Here is a 24,116-nt window from a genome sequence, read left to right on the forward strand (position 1 = left end):
ATGTAAGCCGAAACCTTAGTGTTTTGGTGAATATTAAATGTCAGAAACATGGTTCCAGTGCCCACCCTACACAGTGTTTTCAGTAAGGTGGTAATTCTTCAACCTGATGTGTGACACTAACCCGACTGTAGGTGGTGGTGAGGAATTTTCCCTTGTTTGTGAGGTTACCCATGATATTTGCCATACTGTATAACATCTTTTTTACCTGGGGTGATCTTTGACAAGAAGGTAATGATACGGTTCTTTAGTCTGGATCCCCGGCAGTTTTTGCATATATCAGTGACCCAAGAGACTGTCCATTGTCTGATTCACATGCACCGCCCGTGGGCCAGGTTGGATTCTAAAGTTACTCTTATCAAGAGAAAGATGATCACGTCTACTCTACAACTTAGCCCAGTAAAAATAGGGGTGTACGAGTTGACCGTGAGGCAGGAGTGTATGTGGCCTGCTGCAAACCCATTAATACTAAACTTCAAGAAGCTCAGAAGCGTGGAGTAACACCAGTACATCAGATCAGTACACAGTGGTTGTCCACAAGTGTGATCTGCTCACTTGTCCTCTTCCCTCCGCTTCCGTGGGCCCAGTGTCTGCCTGTGTGCAGGGCGTGCCTGCCCACTCCCTGGTGTGGGGGTACTGAGACCACCCAGATCAGCTGAGAGGTAACAGGGTGACTAGTAATGCCCACTGCACTTACATGTGGGGGAGAAAGCACCTGCACCAGTTTGGTATGGAAACGAGAGATAGGTAGGAAACAACACTGTTGAAAAGACATAGGGTCTATTCTACCATCCTTGGAGATGTATTTTCGGGCCACGCGCTCTGAGCAATGTTGATGAGGCAGATCGTGGCAGAGGGAGGGATGACCTGGGTAAATGGAAGAGCTTGGAGATCATGGTGGGAAGCATAACTGAGGATGTACAGCCTGAAAGCAAGAAGCAGAGACAGAGGTAGGCAGGCCACTACAGCTTTCTTCCAGCACTCTTACATGAGGGAGGAAGCTTGTCCATGAAGGCAACTGAGACCAGTAAAAGTTGTAGAGAACAGGTTTCCAGCCCATGATGAGGACAGGCTGTGAGCCTGCTCTGGAGAGCCATGGACCAGCTTGTGAGTTAGAGATTCGTGGTCACTGAATGTGCCTCAAGTATCAGCCAGATGATACATGCTTTTCAAGGCAGGATTTAAGGACAGCCTTACTTTGTCATTCGTTTAAAACCAGACAGCCAGATTAAAAAAAAAAAAAAATAAGGGCGCCTGGGTGGTTCAGTCAGTTAAGCTTCCAACTTAGGCTCAGGTCATGATCTTGTGGTTCGTGAGTTCGAGCCCCACGTCAGGCTCAGAGCCTGGAGACTGCTTCTGATTCTGTGTCCCCCTCTCTCTCTGCCCCTCCTCTGCTTGTGCTCTCTCTCTCTCTCTCTCAAAAATAAACATTAAATAAATACATACATACATACATACAACCAGATGGCCGGAAAAGCATTTGACTTTAAATCCAGAGGTTTTAAGAGTTGTCTTTAGTTTCCACTGCTACCAAAAAGGAAGAACAAGATTAGAATTCATATTTAACTTTTATCTCTGCTTTTGTGGACATGTCTTCATTTATTGAAAATTCAGAATAAAATCGTAGGGCCAGTTGGAAGATATGAGCTCAATAAGGACCCTACTTAGGGAGGAGATGGCAAAGATCATAATTAGTGACTCGTCCCCACCACCCTTTGCTGTTATTGTTAATGAAAATAAGCATTATTGCATCAAGTAATAAATACATACAAAGATGCAAACAGTTTTAGCCATTTTCTTCCAGCTTACAGGAAAGGCAGAACTGAAATCCACACACAGTCTTTGTAGGAACCACTCCTCCCCCCCCTTTTTTTATTAAATGAGCACCTTTTGCTGAAATTTTCGTAAATCAAGTTTCGTGTTTATCATAATGGAGGTACTTTGTTTAGCAAGGCTTATGACTGAGTTTGTAAACAATGGTCATTGTGCAGAAGTAGCTAGGAGGAGGTTATAGCGGGTTAATGTTACAGCCTTCTCTACTTCGCAAATGCTTTTATATAGGTCCTTCTCCCCAGATCCATATAATGGAACTGCCACTTAACAAATAAATCGAGACTTTGGGTGGGGGGCTGGAACTCCGATCCAGGCCTCCCTCCTCCTTGTCTCTTTCTCTTACAGTGTATAACTTGCTAGTTCTCTCCATGTGTTTATCAGTCTGTGGCAAATAAGACACGTATTGTAAGCATCCATCATTCCAGGCTGTTAATCTTCTATCATATTGATTACTCATAAGCTCATTAGTAACCACACACAAATTTATAAATGTCCACGTAAGTCCTTGAATTTTACATTCTCAGCCTTTTTTCCTGGGCTCAGTCGGTATTTACTTTGCCGATATTGCTAATCAAGGCATATGCTTTAATTAGGCACATATTATTATTCTGCACAGGGCAAAATAAAACTGGCTCATGAAATAGTTAACTGTTCTTTCCGGAAATAGACATTTGCCTTTATGTATGCCAGTTTACCTACTTCCAAATTGCCCTTCCCAAAAGGCAATTTAAAATATATACAATTCAGAAGTGGTCACTCTGTAACGTAAACGATAGTCGTCTTTGTCTTTCAGACCTTAGAGCAAATGCTCAGAAAATACTTGTTCCAGGAATGAATGACTTAGTGACTTAGCAGCTCACTGAGTTCAGAGAAACCCCTGACATATTCCACTTAGAAGATGTCCACGGAACATTAGGACTGGGAAGCCTTTCCCTTGCCTGTGAATGACCGTCCAAGCTTGGCTACACGTGGGCTAGAAAATTTGGGTTTCCTATTCTATATTTCTTAGGTTAGCTCGATGCTAACGTCTCCTGCCCTTGTTTACAGTGTATATACCGAGCATACGTACCTTTCTTAAACAGAGTGATGTATGTTGACCGTAACACACACGGCTCCAGCCCCTGAGTACGCGTGCATAAGCCTGAGTGTACAAATGCCAACACATAAGCAAAACCAGTAGTGCCTGTCATTAGAATTCAGTTCATTACACCCAGGACTGTCTTCCCTTGATGGCTGAGGTCCCTGATGTCGTCTTTGCCTTTGTTTGGGGGAATTGCCACAGGTTTGGAGTAAGCCGCAGATCCCCAGCCTCCATCGACAGGCAGAACACCCAGTCAGATATTGGTGGCAGCGGGAAATCTACACCCAGCTGGCAAAGAAGTGAGGATAGCATTGCTGACCAGATGGGTAAGTGACTAACTCCTCCAAGAAGCAAGTTGCTATTACACCGAGGCGACTTTGGCCACCTCTTGATGACGTCCTTAAAGCATTCCGTTGTAGAAGACAGCCTTGGTTAACAAATGTGATTGAGAACTAAGTGTCAGTTCGATTATGTATAAGTGAGGGCAGCAAATAAGACGTGAGAGGAAAGTCCAGGAATTCTAAGTGGCCCCCAGTTTAAAAATAGAAAGGGCATAGGAATTACTTTCAGCACCGAGATTAAAATGCCAGACTGCCAAACCACATGTGTCCTAAGCATCTCCCTCGACCCTTGCTTGTTTGTTTGTTTTTGCCTAGTATAAGTGCCCTTAGAGACTCGTTGGTATTCTTGATGTCAAGTTAAAAAAAACAAAAACAAAAAAAAAACTGTACAAAGCGGGAAAGAGATGGAATTGTTGTTCAGTCACATATGTAGCTTGGTTAGGATCTCTCTCCTCCCTCCTGTGGTATCCACCCCCCCACCCCGCCCGGTCTCTGCTATTAAGCTGTCAGCTGAGGACATGTCTTAGCAGCATAAAACAGCTGGATGGGAAAGATGTGCATTAGTGAGGCTTCATTTGGATTTCTGGCACGGCCCTTTCTCTCCCTACATGCAGTTGTTCTACGGGGACACTGGAACACTAGTTGCTGCAACAAAATTTTCCCATGAAATAAGACTGAGTTTCAAAACAGTAGCCAGGGAGTTAGCCTCAGTACAGCTGGTACATCAGGGACTTGAATCTAGACCGTTGGGTGGGCTTTTTTCCCCCCTTTATCTTATCTCTAGTAGCATTACCATCAGTGTGGGGTAAAAAGAAGTGAATTTCAGGGCTGAAAAGAGTAAACTTTTAAGGCAAAGACCCATCTTTTTATCTTCTTTGCAAACGCATCGTTTGTTCTGTTTTAATGACTATCCCCCGTAAATACACTGACCGTCATCGTCATCGTAGAAAGGAATGAAGACATATTTAGCTAAGACAGGAATTGAGGAAGAGAAATGTAATTCTCAGGTTCTGAGATCTGCTTTGTTCCAGTAACTTCAGTGAGTTGTGCCTTGTTACTGAAGCCATCTGTCATTACCCACTCTCACGGCACCCACCCCCACCACACAAAACCTGAGCATTTTCCGATCTGCTGCTCCGCTCTTGACAGAATGTTTTTAATCCCATATGTTTTGATACTGTTGAGATGGTAACGACACATGTGGAAAGGATCCCTGCTTCAACATGACTTTAGCAGCTTTTTTTGGCTCCTAGTGCAGGCTTTGAACAAAGCTGCCAGCAAGCCCTTTGTGCAACGTTCAGTGCCACACTTCCCACTCATGTGAAGTCATATGGGGAACGAAAAGGTATCTTGGGACTGGAAAGGGTAATTATGAGGCTCGTCCTAGACCTGTATTCATTCGCTCACATAAACCTCCCTCCAGTCTTTTCTTCCTTGCATCTACTTTCGTTTTGGTGGCATCCCACTCTTAATAGATAAGGCTCTGAAATTAATATCAATGAATCTAATGAATCTTTTCAACACATTGTTCCATCCTGTTAGTAAGATATGACTTTGGTAAGATACCCCAGAACCTGCCAGAGAAACCTTTACACCAACTGGTGGCCTTTCACCGTCCAATACCGAAGGCTTCCAATAAAATGTTAGAATAAATTTTTTCTAATTTTTTACGTTCCACGATTCCAGAGGAATAACCTAGCTTTCTCGAATTGGCACGTCAGATGGAATCTGAGGCTTGGTTGGTATAACCCATGCCAGGGAGAAATCAAGAAAAACAATTGTTCCGTTCTCATTACTCAGCGTACTGTATTGAGTGTATAAAGGGCCGACCTTGTAAGAACAAAACGCCGTAACGACTTTCAGGTCACTGATTGAAAAGGCTGAGGAGATTCTCATTTGCTAGCAGACCTACCTGTCTTTGTACATCAGTGTGTTACAAACTGGTACCCCAGTGAAGAGGAGGAGTTGAGCTTAATTGGCACACCCATCTCAGTAGATTTCATTTCTCTGCCTCTGCTTTTGGAAACGGTTGAGAGTCAGAGTCATAGAGTATGTTGCCCAGTCCTTTACGTTTAGCAATGGTGCTGCAGAAGTCCAGAATTGTTGCTGTTAGCTACCGGTGTGTTAAAGCAGCTAAATCGCTTAGCCTTTACCTTTGGAACCCCATCTCGAACGCCAGCTTGGAGTCCAAAAGGAAGCAATTGTCTTAAGTAAACTAGTTGCTGTGTGTCTTTTCTGTTGTGCTTAGCTTACAGTTATAGAGGACCTCAGGATTTCAATTCTTTTGTCCTCGAGCAGCATGAATATACAGGTAAAATATTTCCAAAGTGTCATGGTAAGTAACACGTGATTGCATCCATGCCTGTCTAGGTAATGTAGACCAAGCTAGGTTAGCCACACTTTGCAATGAATGAATTTCATAAATTGAATCCATATATTCTCGACTTTCCCCCAGAACCAAAAGTTGATTCCTAACTTTGCCGCGTTGTTCATGGCCTTTGGTTTGGTGGTACTTGGCTATGCTAATGTGTATGACGTGACACACTGTCACCAGCTGCAAGCTTTACCCATCAGCCACTTAGTTTCTGACATGCTGTCTATCGTGTAAACTCTCAACAAGCTTATCGCTGAAATTCAGAGTTTGCTGGTCAGTGACCTGAGAAATGCAATGGCAAGCCGTCTTCATTTGTCAACATGTGCTTGTACCTATTTAGTGCCCGCACCGTAATGTCCTGTGCTGTATTCCAGAGCCAACGTGCCATCTCCCAGCAGTATCAAAGGTACTGCCAGCTTTCCGAGAGAGCCCCAGTGGGAGATTAATGCGGCAGGATCCGGTGGTCCATTTGTCTCCAAACAAACAAGGGCATGTAAGTTAACCGTCAAACAATAAAAATGATAAGCTTCCTAGCGATGTGCCTTTTGTGCAGTGTGAAAATGGCTGTTTTCACAGTGTGCTTTGCTGTTTCTTCCACATGGTCAGAGAAGAAGTCACGTGACCCTGGTGGACGATGGGTGTTTGCAGTCATGGCCCTGGAATTTCTGTTGCCAGGGGCCCTAAGGTTGCTTTGAGATTAACTCAAATTCCTCTTTGGAATGCACCTGCCACCCCCACAGACCTGGATGGAAGGCCATGTGATGCAGCACAAGCAGTCCTGAAATGTTGGGAACAGAAATGTGCTGAAAGTAGATTTTATTGAGTACATGGGTGGTTCAGTCGGTTAAGCGTCGAACTTCAGCTCAGGTCATGATCTCGAGGTTCTTGAGTTCGAGCCCCACGTTGGGCTCTCTGCTGTCAGCGCAGAGCCCGCTTCAGATCCTTTGTTCCCCCCTTTCTCTGCCCCTCCCCGCTTGCGTGCACACACGTGGTCTCTTTCTCTCTCAAAAATGAATAAACATTTTAGAAAATTAAAAAGAAATGAAAGTGGGTTTTATTTGCTTACACAGTTGCATGCATGAGATCTGTTTGGAACATCAGTCAAGGGGATAAATAGCTTCCTGACAGCTGCCCGTCCTGCTTCTCTGGTCCTGCACGCTTACACACATTTTTGTTTTACCATAGTTCTTCTTAATTCCTTGTTACTTATGGGTGGAATTAAGAATAAGAGGTTTTGCTCATGTAAGTTTTGCCCTAGTAAAATGAATATGGAACTAAAGAAACAGCACATGCCTGTGCGTGGGCAAGCGCCCTGCACTGGGCTGTGGGTGAGAGATTTACTGAAGAAATGCGATGTTGTCATCACAACATGTTGTAAGTGATACATTATCCAGTCTGTCAATTTCCTTTCCTTCATTAGCACCTTTATATTGATGACATGGTAAAATAATATTTTGGATAGATTAGGTTAGATTAAATATACTCTTAAAATTAATTTCACCTATTTCTTTTTACTTTTTAATTGGCTACTACAAAACTTAACATAACGAATGCGGTTCGTGTCACATTCCTATAGAAATCCGTTCTGTATTTTACACTCTTAGCACATCTCGATTTGGGCTAACCCCATTAAAAGTGCTCACACAGCACAGATCCAGAGCTAAAGAAGTTCCGCCTTACAAACATTAAAAATAAATGAGGGCCAGGGCACCTGGGTGACTCAGTCGGTTGAGTGTCCAACTCTTGATTTTAGGTCAGGTCATGATCTCACAGTTCGTGGGTTCGAGCCCCATGTCGGGCTCTGTGCTGATTGCATGGAGCCTGCTTCGGATTCTCTCTCTTCCCCTCTCCCTGCTCCTCCCCCACGCTCTCTCGCATTCTCTCTCTGTCTCTCAAAAATAAATAAATAAACATTAAATAAATGAAGACCTCATAACATAAAAGGTGTTGTTGCAAAAAACCAGAGTGGCACCAGTTAGGTAATGGATTGGTGGGTTCTTGTTTAAGAAAGAATCTTTCCCTCTAAAGTGAAATTTCTGTGTCCTCCTCCTGCTCTTTCCGTAGCCAGTGAAGAGCATGTCCCTTTCTCAGCCATCATGCACATGCACCTGCGTGTGTACACACACACACACACACACACACACACACTCTTGAGCTAGTGTCTACTCTCCTCTTTTCACTTGATCTCCACCAGGTATCTGGACTTCCTGTCTCCCATCTAATTTAAAATATTATTTTATTCAGATATATTTTGAAATCTTATTTCTTTGGTAAATTATAGAACATTCTAAGCAGCTAAGCCACTGTGTAAAGTATAGAGTTTAGGGGCCCTTGGGTGGCTCAGTCGGTTAAATGTCTGACTCTTGATTTCGACTCAGGTCATGATGTCATGGTTTATGAGATCAAGTCCTGCATGGGGGCTCTGCGCTCACAACACGGAGCCTGCTTGGGATTCTCTCTCTCTCTCTCTCTCTCTCTCTCTCTCTCTCTCTCTCCCTCTCCTTCTCCCTCTCCCTCTCTCTCTCTCTGCCTCTCCTTCTCCCTCTCCCTCTCTCGCTCTCTCAAAATAAACATTAAAGAAAAACTAAAGTATACAATTTAGTGGTTTTTTACTATATTCACAAAGCTGTGCAACCACCACCACAGTCTAACTGCAGAACGCTTTCATCCACCCCAAAAAGAAATCCTGTGTCCTCAGGCAGTTACCCAGGCTCTTCCCATGCCCTCCATGCTTTCGACAGCCACTCATCCACTTTCTGTCTCTGATGATGTGCCTGTTCTGGGCATCTCATGAATGGAAACATACGCTATTTGGCCTTTTGTGTCTGGTCTGTTTCATTCAGCATAACGTTTTTGGGGTTCACCTATGTTCTGGTATGTGTTCGTACTTCATTTCTTTCTATGATAATTTCCCATTGTATGCATATACATTTTTTATCCACCAGGTGATGGACATGTGGGTTGCTTCTATATTTTGGCTATTATGAATAATGCTCTGTAAATACTCATTTAGAAGGTTTTTTGTGATGTGTTTTCATCTCTCGAGTAGATACTAAGAATGGAGCTGTGATTGTTTTCCCACAGCAGCTGCCCCATTTTACATTCCCACCAACCGTGCCAACCCTCACTGCTGTCTGCCTTTTTGGTTAGAACATCCTAGTGTGTGAAGTGTTATCTCATTGTGGTGTTGATTTGCATTTCTCCAGGAACTAATGATGTTGAGCATCTTTTTTTTTTTTAATTTATTTAATGTTTGTTTATTTTTGAGAGAGAGTGTGAGCAGGGGAGGGACAGAGAGAGAAGGAGACACAGAATCTGAAGCAGACTCTGGGCTCTGAGCTTTCAGTACAGAGCCTGACGCGGGACTAGAACTCACAAACCGTGAGATCATGATCTGAGCCGAGGTCGGACGCTTAACCAACTCAGCCACCCAGGCACCATGTTATTGAGTATCTTTTTGTGTGTTTGTTGGCCATTTGATATCTTCTTTGGAGAAATGTCTATTCAAATCCTTTGCCCATCTTTTAATTGGGTTTCTTGAAGCACAAAAGTTTTTAGTTTTCGTGAGATCCAATTAATTTTTTAAAAATCTTTCGTGGTTTTGGTGTCATTCATATCCAAGAAACCATCGCATAAACAGGTCGTGAAGATGTATACTTATGTTTTCTTCTAAGAGTCTTACAGTTTTAGCTCATACACTTAAGCCTTTGATCTTTTGAGTTTATTTTTCTGTGCAATAAGGACCCAACTTCATACTTTGTTTTTTGCATGCAGATATCCAGTTGTCCAAGCACCATCATTTCCTTTCCCTACCACCCACCCCGCTCGCCCCTTGAATTGACGTAGCACCTCTGCATAAATTGTATCTCCAAGCACTCCTTAGAAAGCTGGCTCCTACACAGACGCCAGTGGGGGGAAGGAAAAGGAGATCTCTTTACAAATAAGCCTCATATTTTGCCTTACATTCACTCTGATTGGTAGGACTTTTGGAATCCAGCATACCTTCTGATTAAAGTGATCTCCATATTATTGATAGTTTTAGCCTAAGCGAATTGAAAAATGGGTTCTAAATCTAAACGTGGCCTGTTTCCAGCACTCTTTGCCATGAACACTCTGAATAGGTTCTTCCAGGCCCCTCCTGTATTTGGCTTGTTCTCACTGGAATTTTTGTGCCGTGAGAACCCCATAACCAGAAACATGCCACAGGGCCATTCTCCCGTTGTTTCTTCCCAGTGTTCAAGAAGCAGAGCCTATGCCTAAGGCAGTCTTACTTCCCTTGCAGTCTGACAGCCACTACTCAAGCCACTCCAGCAGCAATACCCTCTCCAGCAACGCGTCAAGTGCCCACAGCGACGAGAAGTGGTACGATGGGGACCGCACGGAGTCTGAGCTCAACAGCTACAACTACCTGCAAGGCACCTCCGCTGACAGTGGCATCGACACCACCTCCTATGGTCCCAGCCACGGCAGCACGGCCTCCCTGGGGGCTGCCACGTCGTCCCCTCGCTCAGGGCCCAGCAAAGAGAAAGTGGCGCCCCTGTGGCATAGTTCCAGTGAAGTGATCTCCATGGCAGATCGGACTTTAGAGACAGACGGCCTCGGCATGGACCGGAAAACAGAGTCCTCCCTGAGCCTGGACATCCACGGCAAGAGCCCAGCGGGCTCAAACCCTCTGACAAGGGAGAACAGCACTTTCAGTATAAATGACGCTGCTTCCCACACAAGGTAACTGCCCTCCCCTACCGCCTCTGGCCTTCCCAGGCCACTCCCGAATCAAGTTTCCAGCCTCATCTCACTTTGCTTCACTCAGTAGAGTATAAAGGAGGGGTTTTCCGTGCAGTGACCGCTATTTTTACATATGCCTTTTATTTGCCACCAAAATATTTTATTCCTACAACCCTAATGCATTATTTTTAACTGAGAAAAGTATACGGATTTACTCTTTGTAAAGTTGTATTTGATCTTATAAAAATTATCCTGTGTACCAGAATTAGAGAAGAATTTTATAATTCAGGCTTTCAGGTAGTGATAGAGAACGTCTATCAGTCAAACAGTCTTTTGAACACTGGAAGAAAATCTTGGGCATATTTTTAGAAGAAAGGGGTCTTTTCTAAGTGAACCTGGTGTTATTTATGATGCCCAGCCCATCCTTCACACTGCCTGTCAGAGAACATGACTTAGCCAGTGTTTGCAGGGGAATCCTTTTCCAGGAATTGCCTCCTGCCAGTGATATGTTGAGGGTTGGGGGAGGGGAGTCCAGTAGAAAAGTGTAGCTAAAATTAGACATCCCATGTATTTGGAGCAGGAAAGCACACATTCTCCTGTATCCTTAGAGATCTCTCTGATAGGCAAAATAAATACCATTTTTCATTTCCTCTTTTGGATTTGAGCCCCAAATCCAAAATATGACAAGATTCTCCCTTTGAAGGAGGAAATATTCCAACACTGTCTTTTTGGGCCTGTTGATCTCTGTGGTGGTTTCTCCTTTTATGTCTCATCCTTGGCTGTCATTGATCAGTTTGCACGACAGCACCTGACCTTGCTGCCTTCTGGGCCTCCTTTTATTATTATGCCCTGAAGAAAAACAGCAAAGAAGCTAGATTTAGTTTTACTGTTCAAATGGGAATCTAGGCACATAATCTGCCAGTAAACCCCGGATAATCTTTATGACAGAGGATGTCCTGGATTTAATTTGGATTTGTTTAACTCGAGCAGTTAAATTTCAGTTCTCTCATTGTGTCTATATTGTTAGTGATCAGATTCCTGACCTTTGCATCTGAAAATGTCCGTTTGGCCCTATGGTGTGAAGCATTGCACAGGTTTTTATTCTGTTGACCACACTGCAGGCCTGGAAACTACTTGACCCCAAACAGAAAGGGAGTTGGGAAGCAGTCTTGATGCGTTAAGGAAGTATTTGGGAAAGTAGAACAGAAAGCTGGACGTCAAATACCATAATAATGTAATGTGGACCTAGAATCACATGACCAATAATTACAACAGTCACTCACTGTTTTGGGCATGCCCCACCGTCTCATCAGCTGCTCCTGTGCACAGCTCCGACTGTTTTTCAGTTCCAGATAGTTTCTGTGTCATTTCTAGGTTTAGCTTGACTTCTGCCTTTTTGGTGTTCTGTTCTTTATTTCGAAGAGAGGATATCTTTTCTTTTTAACAGTGTTTTAAAGTTTATTTATTTATTTTGAGAGAGAAAGAGAGTGGGGGAGAGGGACAGAGGGAGAGGGAGAGAGAGAGAGAGAGAAAATCCCAAGCAGGCTGCTCGCTGTCAGCACCCACCCAGCCTGACATGAGACTCAAACCCATGAACCGTGAGACCATGACCTGAGCTGAAACCAAAAGTCAGACACTTAACTGACTGAGCCACCCAGGTACCCCAAAAGGAGGATATCTTTTTAAGAATGATAATTCCATTTGGGGATATGGCTCTCTGGTCTAATTTGTTGGCAGAAGAAAGATTATAGAGGTCTTGCCTCGAATAGCATCACCATGTAGTAAGGTTGAAAAGCGCTGGGCAAGACGTCAGCTGTGCCCTCTGACAAATCCCAGGGGATCTACAGACAGACACACACACACACTCTCTCTGTCTCTCTCTCCCCTCCCTCTTCCCCCCTTCCCCCAAAAAAGTAGGCACCTGGGCTTGCATTATCTGATTGTGCTGACTGGGGCTGCCCGAAGGCCCCAAAGCATTATCTGTTTTCTGCTTCAAACTGACCATGCAGAAATCATTTAAATCATCATTTGGAAATAACTTTTCTGTTGAAAGTCAAACTTACTAGAGAAGAGAAGAGAAGAATGTGGCCTTTCAGGGAGGGCACAGGGCTTCCCACCCGCTGATCGGTTGAGTCACATTCATTTCTAGACTCTGGTAAGCGGGATGCTTTGTGACTTGTCTGTTGGTCTTGGCAGAGCAGGCTGGATAATCAGAGCTTTAGCAGACTTCCTTCTCTGGAGGAAAGGAGGACTTAGCCACCAAATGCACAAAGCTAAAGAAACCAAAATCACTGCAAATTAGAGTGTTTGTGTCCTCAGAAGACAGGAATAGCAATTAATGTAGAGATCTCTTGACAGTGCATAAAAGAGCTTGTACCTGGGACTTGGTGACAAAATCTAAATTACAGTGATTAAGTTCCTCTGCGTATTTCTGGCTGGGCTGTGTTCCTACCCCCTCTGTCCTCCAGTCTCCCTGTTGATGATTGTGCAGGGTTTTTGTGGCACCCCATGAGAACTGCATTAATGTAAGTTGGTAATTACACCGGGTTGTTATATTTGCATGTCATTAAGAGAAATCATATACACTGATAACTTTCTACATTCGAAAAGTCTATTAATTGCTCTGAAGTGCTGCTTCCTAGAGTATCTATGTATTTTCTATGAAGTTTGGAAATTTAGAGAGGGGGCCCCCCCCCCCCCCCCCCGCAATGGCTATTTGACTTTCAGCTCTTAAACCACTCAGAAAATGGTTTGTGGTAAGCACAGGAGAGGTGAAGATAGTTTCAGTTTTAAAACACTCTTACCAGCTGAGTTCGTTTTTTTCTTAGAGTTCTGGCCTGGGCAGTAGGCAGTGCTGGTTTCTCTGATGACCAAAGACCTCTTTAGTTAGCGCTGTGTAACCGGTGGTAATGCTGATGTGAGAACTAGATTTAACAGCACACATTATGGGGGCACCTGGGTGGCTCAGTCAGTTAAGTGTCCAACTCTTGATCTCAGCTCCAGTCATGATACCATGGCTCACCAGGTGGAGCCCTCCTTGGGGCTCTGCACTGACAGCGCAGAGCCTGCTTGGGACTCTCTCTCTACACTCTGTCTGCCCCTCCCCAGCTCGTGTGTGCTGTGCTCACTTTCTCTGTCTCTGTCTCTCTCTCAATAAATAAACTTAAGAAAAAGAAAGAGCACACGTTATAAAGCTGAAAACCTCGTAGTTGCAAATCCACATTTCTTTCCTGACGTCCTGTCCTGACCTGATCGAGTATCCAGGCTCTACGGCCACCCTCATTCGCCAGCCGTTCTGCCGCTTCCTCTTGATTCTTTAGGCCCCCTCAGAGCTCTGCAGCCGATCAGTACACTCATGTGATGACTTCCTTTTTCCTGCCATCCGGTCCTGGAGGATTTCTCACCCAATATGTTCTTCCCAAACACCTTCGCATATTGTGTGCCACCAGGAGCGTAACAGGAAGGTGCTTGGTACATCTTGGTGATCAAATATGAATAACTTGTTCCTTAAAGATCTCACTTTTTGCCTGAACACTCAAGGCCCCCACTAATAATCCGATTCAGAAATAACATAAATCCTCAATTCCCGATGAATACTGTATGTCAAAGCTCATTGTATAGAAGTGTCACTGTTTGCACAGAGCTGTGTGCTCCTATGTACAGGTATGTGTATAAGTCCCAGTACAGAGGAACTTGTAGCGAAGTCACTTCTCTGAAAGATTTTCATCTGCAAAACATAACCAAGGAGGACTTTTTAATAGCTTGTATGCAAATAATCGATGTCTGAGTATAAGTTGGTCAGTGTGTGACGTTCACTAGAAGGGCCAGTTAAAGTCCAGGACAAAGGCCTGCCCACGGTCATCAGTACAGTTCAGTTTCATGAATGTATTTTTTCTGGTTGACTTAACAAGTTGACTGTTCATACCAGAAATGCCGTACCTTTCCCGAGAGTAGAGGTAAAGAAGGGCTTCTTACGTTAACTTTACATCACCCATCAACGCATGCCTCAGGCTAGCGTAGCACGCTGGACTGTCGATGATCGTGTACCGCTGAATGTGTGTTAGAGCCACTGTGTCTCACCTTGGTCCTCTGCCCTCTCTGGCGTCCTGTGTATGCGGAAAATACGCCTTCTTTGTTCAGAAATTATTCTGCCATCTTTATCTGTAACAGTTCTCTCTTAAGTATCTTCTGCCTGGAATTTTTTGTAATTGCCAACAATTCAGTGCCTCTCATCTACACTTTTTTCTTAAGGTGAGGATGTTCTTTTTCTAAGATTCACGAGCTAGTTCTTCAGAATGTGAAAGTGCAGCCTCTCAGATGACAAACCCAGAACTTCTCTTCAGCATGTGGTTGGCTCTGCTTGCCTGAGGTTTGTGGATCATTTTCATCGATAATTTTCCGCTCTGTGGTCTGACACAGAGTGGACATTCAGGAGTACATCGCATTTTGCTTTTATAGCAGAACTCCAGGTGATCTGTGCTAAGCTACTGTGCCCCATTTCTTCAGGTTTACCGAGTGGGGGATTATTTTATCCAGAGTGCAGTGGTGTTCAGCTAATCTCAAAGACTGAGAAACAGAGCCACTGTGGCTGAAATGTCAAGTGTACATTGGGAAAATGAGACTTCTGTCAAGTGCAGATGGCAGATTGCTTGGGGCGGCACTCACTGACACAAAGTTTATCATTACTTTGTTCTGTGATGCAACTAATCCGTTCATCCCATCGATAGGGAAAGCCCAGATTCTCCAAATGCCATTAAATCGTAAGACCAAAAAGAATTCTGAAAGAGCAGAGTCCATTCCTTGTCCTATTCAAACCATCCTACCAGGATGAGAACTTGTCCGACCGCTTCCAAAGGGGGACAGGAGTAAGGTAAGCCCGAGAAGACAGAGCCCATGACCTTTCTGAGCAAGTTCAGTGTTTATCACATCCTGTCCCTCTTCAAAACTTTATCCTGTGTCTGTGTATCTGAAATTCCTCTTGCTGTAACTTAAATACACAATTAAGAGAGAATGAATAGTTTCTCTGAGCTGAGTCTTTTCTAAACATTAGGAAGTTGTTTTGTAATTAAAGCCACCTCAGAGATTTTCAGGGCAAGTGTGTGGGTGCGTTTCCCCCCAGGTGGTTTGAGGTCCACAGGGTTGGTCAGCTTCAAGGAGCCCCACCAACAGCAGGGCCTGGGGACGGGGCTGCAGAGGAAGGAGGAGACCACCTATTTGAGAGCAAGAAGAGGTGAGACGCTAACACAGTAGTTCTTAAACTCTAGGGACATGGGAATCCTTTGGGGGGAGTTTGTTAAAATACAGATTTCTGGAGCTCCCGAAGATCCGACAGAAGCCAAGGAATCTTCATTTATATCAATACCTGCAGATGGCCATAGTCCACAGCTGGAGAAACCCTGCTCCAATGGCTTCACCTTCTTGATCTTGACAATATGAATTTGGATTTCGATGAAGTCATAACAGTAGGAATAATTCAGCTGATTCAAGCAGTGGTTCTCCAGCAGTGTGCACACTTAGGGGAGAGTCTGCAAAAATACATTCGCCTAGGCACCTCCTCAGCTCTATCAAATTAGAATCTCTGGGAATAGGGCCCAAGAATGTGTGTTTGGAAAGCCCCCAGGTGATCCTCCTGTGCCTACTTGAAGTTGGAGGCCAAGTGTACCAAAGTGCTCACCTTGCTTCATGCTGTGAGTTGTATACTTTAAAGAAGGAAGAACTACCAATGAATTATTCATTTTTTTTGCTTTTACCTTTGTTCCCAAATCTAATCAATTGTTAATAGAGCTGTCTTGATTATAACCATCCATGAATAAAAGTGTGCTGCTATTTCACACCTGGGATCTAGTGCCAGCCATCATGTTCACAGATAAAACCAATATCTAGGTCCGTGGTCTTAAGCAATTATCTTTTTAAGAATACACTTGTAAACAGAAGCATACTCTGTAGATTTATTTCTTGCAATAAAAATAAAGCAACGTCCAATTTTAAATACAATATGAATAAAATACAGCCTTCATACGTAATTCTTACATTAAAATGAATGGCTAGTTTATTTGACAGTTTCTTTCATCAAATATTGAATGTCTACAATGGCCAGGGACCATTAGGCATGGAGAATATAGCAGTGAACCAAAAATTTCAGCCCTTATGGGGCGTAGATTTAAGTGGGGGAGACAGACTGTGTCAGTAAGGTAAAGAAGTTAAGACAGATGGTGCGCTCCGTACGTGCTAAATACCGTATGGAGGTATTTTACTGGGTGTCTAGTGTATTCTGGCATTGTTCGACACACAAAGAAAAATCCCTGCCTTCACAGAGTTTATAATCTAGTTAAAAAAACTTACTGAATGCCTCCCAGGGAAACGGAACTAATGAAATTCACACAGGAAGCAAAGAGCTCCAAAGAACTGGTATATGCTGTATACATTGCTCTCTCTTTGATGTTCCCAAGCCTTTTCCATAACTTCCTTTTCATGCAGTCTGGACCTTATGGTGGAAACGGGCATAGCTAGTTTGTAAAACATGGAGGAATGATTTGTAAATTAATGGACTATACAATTTACTCTTCATTCTCATGGCTAATTATTTCTGTTCTGACCACACATTTGGTCTCTTTGAAAGCCCCAGGGTTTTGCATTCCCATACTATCACATCAAGATACTTGCTGCTGAGAAAGGGAAAATATGGGCGATCCAAATGCACCGATGGTACTGTAGTTCTCAAGTTAGGAGTTAAAGGGCCACAGCATCAGCTGGGAATGAGTCGCAAGTACATATTCCGATGTGCTCCCTCCCCACCCCCAACTCAGAATCTCTGGGGTGGGGCCCTGCAGTATGCATTTTTAACATGCCTAGAATGCGAGCACCAGATCTAGTATTTAAAAAACACCTGTACTCGCTGGTAGATGCTGATCAAGGCAAAGCAAGCACATGATTATTCACGATGAGAGGTGTGCACATTAGACTTTGACTTACTTTTCACTCTGTGGGCATCTGCTTCAGATCATAACCACGGATGAGGCTTGAGACACCCTCACATCTGTGTTACAAGTGCATAGGACGTGGATATACTCAGGTGGGGAAAGTCTGCAAACCAGAGATAAGCTGTTGTCCCTAAGTGAGCAATACATAACCACAAGCCTGTCATCTTGTGGCAAATGACCCCAAACGCTGCACTTTTACTATTTCAGAAACTCCTGTTGACACTGCCTCTGCTCCCGGGTGTTGCTGTTAACCTGAGTCTCTTGTGCTACCGTGTCTGAGCTCATTTGCCCCTGTCTTTATGTCCTTCCCACTTCACCTACCCACTTTTAGTCTGTTTTCCATAACAGAGACACCTACTGTTATTTTGTTCTCATTGATTTGGATATGGCACTCATAGAGGAATTTTGTATTCAAGGTAAAAACTGGGTGAGATTGCATTGTTTTGAAATTTATGTTGCCCTTTGAGGTCTTGTAAGGGTTTTTTTGTTTGTTTGTTTATTTGTTTCCTTTCTTTCTTTCCCTTCCTCTCTAGCTACAAAAATCTCAGGGAAAAAGAAAACTTGTTAGAGTAATCAGAATATGGCTGGCCATTTCTTTCTGAAGTTTGAGCCTGATACCTCCTGCTTAGTTACAAAAATAAAAGAGAGGGTTAAGTTTGATCTGAAGTGTTAACAAGGCCCAGTTACTGTGGGAAACCTGCTGGGTCAGCTCTGTCCCCACTCCCACCCCCTCTTTGCCCTGCTTGTGGCCAAGCTTCATGGAATGTAGGGCTTGTACTTTCAGGTCATTTACTTACGTATTTTTGTGGGTGTGTTCTCGTTGAAGTAGAACATTTATCCCAAAGGAGGCACAGGTCATATGTGTTCATCCGCTTGCATTTTCACAGAGTGAACATGCCCATGGGATCACCACCCAAATCAAGAACTGGAACTTAGCCAACATCCAAACTCCCCCCTCCCCCCACTCTTCTCACTTGCTTTCCCTGGTCATTCCCATCTCTTCCCGAAGGTAAACACAGTCTTGAATCCTACAGTCACACACGCACTTTGCCTATTCTGGAGTTTATATAAATGGAATCCTACCATATGTTTTATTCTGTGTCTTTAAGTCAACATTATGTTGGTGAGATTCACCCATGTGTTGCAGGTAGCATTGCTGTGTTATATTTACGTCGTGAGAACCTACCACAACTCCTGTAGCCATCCCACTGTTGCACATTTGGAGTGTTTCCAATTTAGGGATGTTACAGATTCGTGTACATGTCCTTTGGTACACATACGTGTGCATTTCTTGTGAGTATATACCTAGGAGTGGGGTTGCTGTGTTATATGATACACGTACAACTCTCGCAGAGACCGAACCAGTTTGTCACACGACCAGATTGTGGCAAGTAACACTCGCATCGTGTGCTCGTTGCAGTCACTTCACATCCTTTCTAGCACTTGGTGTCAGAAGTCTTAATTTTAGCCATTCTGGTGGGGGTGTACTGGTTCCCCTTTTGACTTCCATCTGCATTTTCCTCTTAACTGATGATGTTGAGCACCAACATGTATTGGTCTTTTAGATATCCTCTTTTGTGAAATTCCTTTTTCAGATCTTTGCCCATTTTGTCTGTATGGTGGTCTCTCCTATTGATTTTTAGGAGTTCTGTATTCTGGAGAGGAGCCCATTGTTGGATCTGTATTTTATACATCTTCTTTTTCTGTGTCTTTTGATGAATAGACGTTCTTGCTTTCAATGGAGTTCAGTCTTTTCCTTTATGATCCTTTAAAGAGACTTCTGCCTTTATCATAAAGATGTTCTTCGTGGTATAGTCCAGAATCTTTGGCTCTGTGTTTCAATACACAAGCCAGCTGGAATTGATGTTTAGGTAAGGTTGCAGGTGGGGGTTCAAGATCGCTTTCATCTGCGTGTAGTATCGCCTGTCTCAGCACCGCTAAGATTTGGGGCTTTTGGTTTTATTCATTTGCTTAGTTTTTAAGTAAGAAACGTTTTTATTTCAGAATAGTTTCTGACTTGCAGAAAAGTTACAAAGCTGTACAGAGAGTTCCCACGTCCCCTCACCAGTTTCCCCCATTGTTGTCCTCTGACGTTCCTGTTCCTGTGGTACATTTGTTGTAGCTAAGGAGTCAGTATTGATGCATCATTATGAAAAGTCCATACTTCATTCAGTTCAGGACCATTGGGTTTTGACCAACAAAGTGCTATTGGCAAATGCTTTGAGACCCCATCCTGGTCACTAAACCTTCAGTGACAACTTTCATTGTAGTAAGAGCCAGTGCACAAGGGCTCCCTTTGCTCCACATCCTTTTCAACACCTGTTATTTCTTGTCTTTTTGGTAATAGTCATTCTGACAGGTGTGAGGTGATATTTCATTGTGGTTTAGATTTGCATTTCCTAGATAATTAGTGAGGTCGAGCGGCTTTTCACATACTTGTTAGCCATCCATATATCTTCTTTGGAAAAATGTTTATTCAGATTCTATGCCCATTTTTTAAAAAATGTTTATTTTTGAGAGAGAGAGAGAGAGAGAGAGAGAGAGACAGAGCACGAGCAGGGGAGGAGCAGAGAGAGGGAGAGACACAGAATCTGAAGCAGCCTCCAGGCTCTGAGCTGTCAGCACAGAGCCCAACGCGGGGCTCGAACTCATGGAGTGTGAGGTCATGACCTGAGCCGAAGCCAGACGCTCCCCTCTATGCCCATTTTTAATCACATTTTTTTTTTCTGTTGAGTTACAGGAGTTCTTTATGTATTCTGGATATTGTGTCCTTACCAGAAATATGACTTGCATTCATTTTATTGATGGTTTCCTTTGCTGTGTATAGCTTTTTAATTCGAATACTTCCACTTGTTTATTTTTGCTTTTATTGCCTTTGCTTTTGGTGTCAAATCCATAAACATCATTGCCAAGGTCGATGTCAAGGAGCTTATCCCGTGTGGTTTCCTCTAGGAGTTTTATGGTTTCAGATCTTAATGTTCAAGTCTTTAATCCACTTTGAGTTGATTTTTGCATATGGTGTAGGATAGTGATCCATTTCCATTCCATTGAACAGCTTTCTAGAGAATCAGTCTTAATGCCAGATGCCATGGGGAAGGAGACCTCAGTGTGCCCCTTTGGCCGTGGATGTGGATGTGTGGAGAACTGTATGCCTGATCCAGTGTCGTGTCCCTTCCTCAGCCTGGACCTGGGGAGCATCACCAGGAGCCCTGGTTCTGAGGAAGGCAAGGCAGACAGCCACTGAGACTGCTACACCTGTTATTGCCAGTTCGCCTGTTACTTGCCTCTTCCAGGCTTCACTGTAGCAAACCTCAGTGTGTTAGCATGTTTCAGAGCGTCCCTGACAGTCTTAACTATTTTCGCTTTTTAACCTCAAAGTGCAGACTCAGCCCCGGTGACCGTGTTTCATTTTCACAGCAGACATTTAAATTATAGCGAGAAAACAAGACTGTTTTGGCTAGCCAGCCCATCCCCATTACTGTTTTATGAAATACTCATTGTTCTTTAACCTGGCCATCACTCCTGTCCTGGACGACACTTCGACGGCCGCTGTGCTGACCCCGGGATGCACGCATGCACACCGGGGTCGTTTTGTCTCTGTCCTGCTTCTCCTCAGCACCATGGGCTCCCGACACTCTCCCAGCCCCGTTGTCTTCACCAGTGCCAGAAGCTCCCCTAAAGAAGAGCTCCATCCTGCCACCTCACAGCTCCTACCTTCCTCCTCCTCTTCCTCCTCCTCGTCTGGTCCTAGGACTTTCTACCCTCGCCAGGGCGCGACCAGCAAGTACCTGATTGGTTGGAAGAAACCCGAAGGAACCATAAACTCCGTGGGATTCATGGATACAAGAAAGTAAGAACTCTTTTGCTTCTCTTCCTGAGTGGTTCGCTTTCAACATGACCAAGAACAGAAAAGGTTGGGGCAATTTCCTGCAAGAGAGGAAGCCACCTGGGGTCTGGGAAGGCATTGGTGTTTGGTAGGGAGATTTTTTCTTTTCTCCTGAGTAAAACCTGTCTTCAGTTATTTCTCTGCTTCATTCCTTAAATAAAATGTGTGGCAAAACACTGATTTGAGAATCTTCGATCTTGTAGGAAGAGAGTATGTCTGAAGAACAGACTTTGGGATAAATGACCCTTTGGCACTAAGATGACACTATCCCTTTGATTATATTAATCACAGCCTTCTCATGTCATCTTTAACTGGGCCGGGAGCCACTGGAGGGAGTATTAGAAAGGGACTACCCCTGAATATAAAGAACTTTTTGACAAAGTAGTACAGCAAGAAAAAAAAAGAAAAACAAAACCCTACGTGATTCATTCAATTATGTTGTTTGTATTTGTACAAAACTTACACTTGAGATTCATAGCCTGTGGTCTTTTATTAATAAGTCTTGCTAATTTGGGCTTAGTGGAGCTAACAGTTTCCCGTAGAAGAGTGATTTAGTCATCAGAATTTTTTCTTTTGCGTTGAGATTGGTGGTATCTTTCACAAACAGGTACCCCAGCAGATTCACCTTTTCTCTCCTGTACTTCCCCACTGACTTATAGCCTCTGGGCCCATCACCCGCTTCCCTCAACCTTGTCAGCTGGGCTGCTACCCTCTCTTCCCTTTCTTTCCAGGCGCCACCAGAGCGACGGCAACGAGATAGCCCACACCAGGCTGCGTGCCTCAACCAGGGACCTCCGGGCGTCCCCCAAGCCGGCCTCCAAGTCCACCATTGAGGAGGACCTCAAGAAACTCATCGACCTGGAAAGCCCAACTCCCGAATCGCAGAAGAACTTTAAGGTACAGGACAGAGCCCGGGGTAAATGGCAGTAAGAGAGGCCCAGCGGGATGGGGCTGCTCGCCGCAGGGACATCCTCCTGGAAGTGCTGGCTCCTGGCTCCTCTTCTGTGGAGCCCACCTCCCGCCATCACCCCCTTCCCAAAAATGAGCTCACGCCTGGGTGTTCTGCCCCGCTGCCACACCTCTCGGTCTGCCTTTAGATTAACCTGTCTCTCCCGCCACCAGGCTTTCTTCAGTGCACCAGCCATGCTCCTGATGAAATATTAGCTCAGATGACATTGCTTCTGAGAGCTCTGCAGAGGCACCTCTGTCTCTCTTGTCAGAGTTTTCTGTAAAGGCTTTAGTGCCTTCTGTCCGAAGGGTCTCTCCCCTGACAAGTAGCCCGGGGTTCACGTCCTGCCTTGTGTGCCCACAGCAGCCTGCACTTTGGCCTCACCTTTGTCCCCTGACCCACCAGGCAAGCCTACTGGCTGTGTGCCACATACTGGCCCGTCGCTCAGAGAAACTGCCTGATGGACACTCACTCTCTTCACCCCCTCACCCCCAAAAGCCACCTCTTCAGCCCAGCAAACTAGGTCTACACCACGTACCTTCAGAACTTTCTAGATTCTGTTTACTTTACCGAGCCTTCTCTGTACTTCCCTCCCAGAATTACAGTCGAGAAATGCCTTCTCTAAACCCAGCCTCCTTCCCCATCATTTCCCAAGCACATGCTCAGGGTGTATGTTTGTGTGTCAGTGGCCAGACCTTTGCCTGCCCACGTGGCAGCTCTGTTCTGCTCTCCTCAGCTCAGAGGACCACTGAAGCCTACTCAAGGCTCTTGAAGGTGTGCGATCTCACACTCCCAGGGCCCGGAGCTGGTTGTTTGCTGAGTGGGGCCCAAACGTAATTGGCTCTGAGCGTAAGGCATTTCTGTCTGCGGTGTGTGGTGTAGCCCCAGGAGACTGGAGTCTACCTCCAGGAAGGTCAGGGCAGCAAGCTTTGACATATTCTGTTCTCCAGGTTCTTAGCCAAATGACTGGTAGTCTGTTTAAAGTGACTAGACAGTGTACTTCAGGGACTCTGACAACTGATTGAAGATGTAAGCTACATATTTCCCTGAACACTTGGCTGTCCTCGAACTGGGATCAGAGTGCAGGGTGCCATGCCCAGCGGGATGAACGGCGTGGCCTTGTCCATCCTGGCTTTGTCTCCACTCTGGTGTGTGTGCAGCACACGTACATTCCTCTGTGTGTGTGTGTGTCTTCCTCAAGAGAGGTCAGATTTACCTCCTAAACTTAGAAATCCACATTTATAGAAATCAAACGTATTCCAGAGGCCAGTCTGGAGTTCTGCTGAGAAATAGGTTTATTAACATAAACATTAACATCATAAATCATTTTAAAGACTTGCCATTCTTGATTTCTTTAATTTCTGTTTTATAAGCCAGCACTTAAGACTTCTGACTCATCACCCAGGGTACAAATGGTTTCCTTAGCAACCTTGCAAAAGATAGTGCTTGAAACTTCTTTTTCCATCAGAACCCAAAGAGGTATATTAAAACATTTAAGTACCAGTTTCAAAATAAAAATTATTTCAGATTTTTCCTTTGAGGTTAGAGGAAAATAAAACTTGCCCTGAAAGGAATCTTTCCTCCAGTTCTCTTAACATTTTTTTTTTTTTTTTTTTTTTTTTTTTTGGAAAGGGGCAAACTCTATTCTTTTGATTTACTTATGCAGTAGAAATAATTGAAAGCAAATGTCTGTTTTCCCTTTCTTCCATTTCTTGGCTTTTATTTCCAAAATGAATTATTTTAACATTCCTAGTTGAAACAGGAGCGCACTTTCTTTGTGCCGTGGCTGTATCACCATGAGACTCTCTGCGGAGAAAGTGCTCCTCTGTTGCTGGGAAAGGCTGCAAGCAGGGCTGGAAATAAGGCTGTTTTCTCTCCGGCGTCCTCCTTTTCGGTTTGGTTTCAGATGAGTTTAGCTAAGTGGCTCGATGTGTCTTCCAAGATTCTCTG

At 44.2% G+C, this 24,116-nt stretch overlaps 1 protein-coding gene across 12 annotated transcripts in view; it reads left to right on the top strand.

Annotated features, from left to right (window-relative positions):
• SIPA1L1 (signal induced proliferation associated 1 like 1) overlaps nucleotides 1–24,116 on the top strand; it is a 362,478-nt gene that overhangs the window by 318,168 nt on the left and 20,194 nt on the right. For 10 of the 12 annotated variants that reach the window (XM_030319459.1, XM_030319465.1, XM_030319461.1 and 7 more), the window contains 6 exons: nucleotides 3,113–3,237; nucleotides 5,501–5,563; nucleotides 6,001–6,119; nucleotides 9,909–10,351; nucleotides 20,948–21,181; nucleotides 21,949–22,114. In XM_030319459.1, coding sequence (XP_030175319.1) covers nucleotides 3,113–3,237; nucleotides 5,501–5,563; nucleotides 6,001–6,119; nucleotides 9,909–10,351; nucleotides 20,948–21,181; nucleotides 21,949–22,114 — 1,150 coding nt within the window. The remainder of the gene's footprint in view (nucleotides 1–3,112; nucleotides 3,238–5,500; nucleotides 5,564–6,000; nucleotides 6,120–9,908; nucleotides 10,352–20,947; nucleotides 21,182–21,948; nucleotides 22,115–24,116) is intronic. The other 2 variants (XM_030319469.1, XM_030319470.1) reach the window with 1 other exon arrangement.

The sequence above is a fragment of the Lynx canadensis genome, chromosome B3 (genome assembly GCF_007474595.2).
Source record: "Lynx canadensis isolate LIC74 chromosome B3, mLynCan4.pri.v2, whole genome shotgun sequence".
Lineage (NCBI taxonomy): Eukaryota > Metazoa > Chordata > Mammalia > Carnivora > Felidae > Lynx > Lynx canadensis.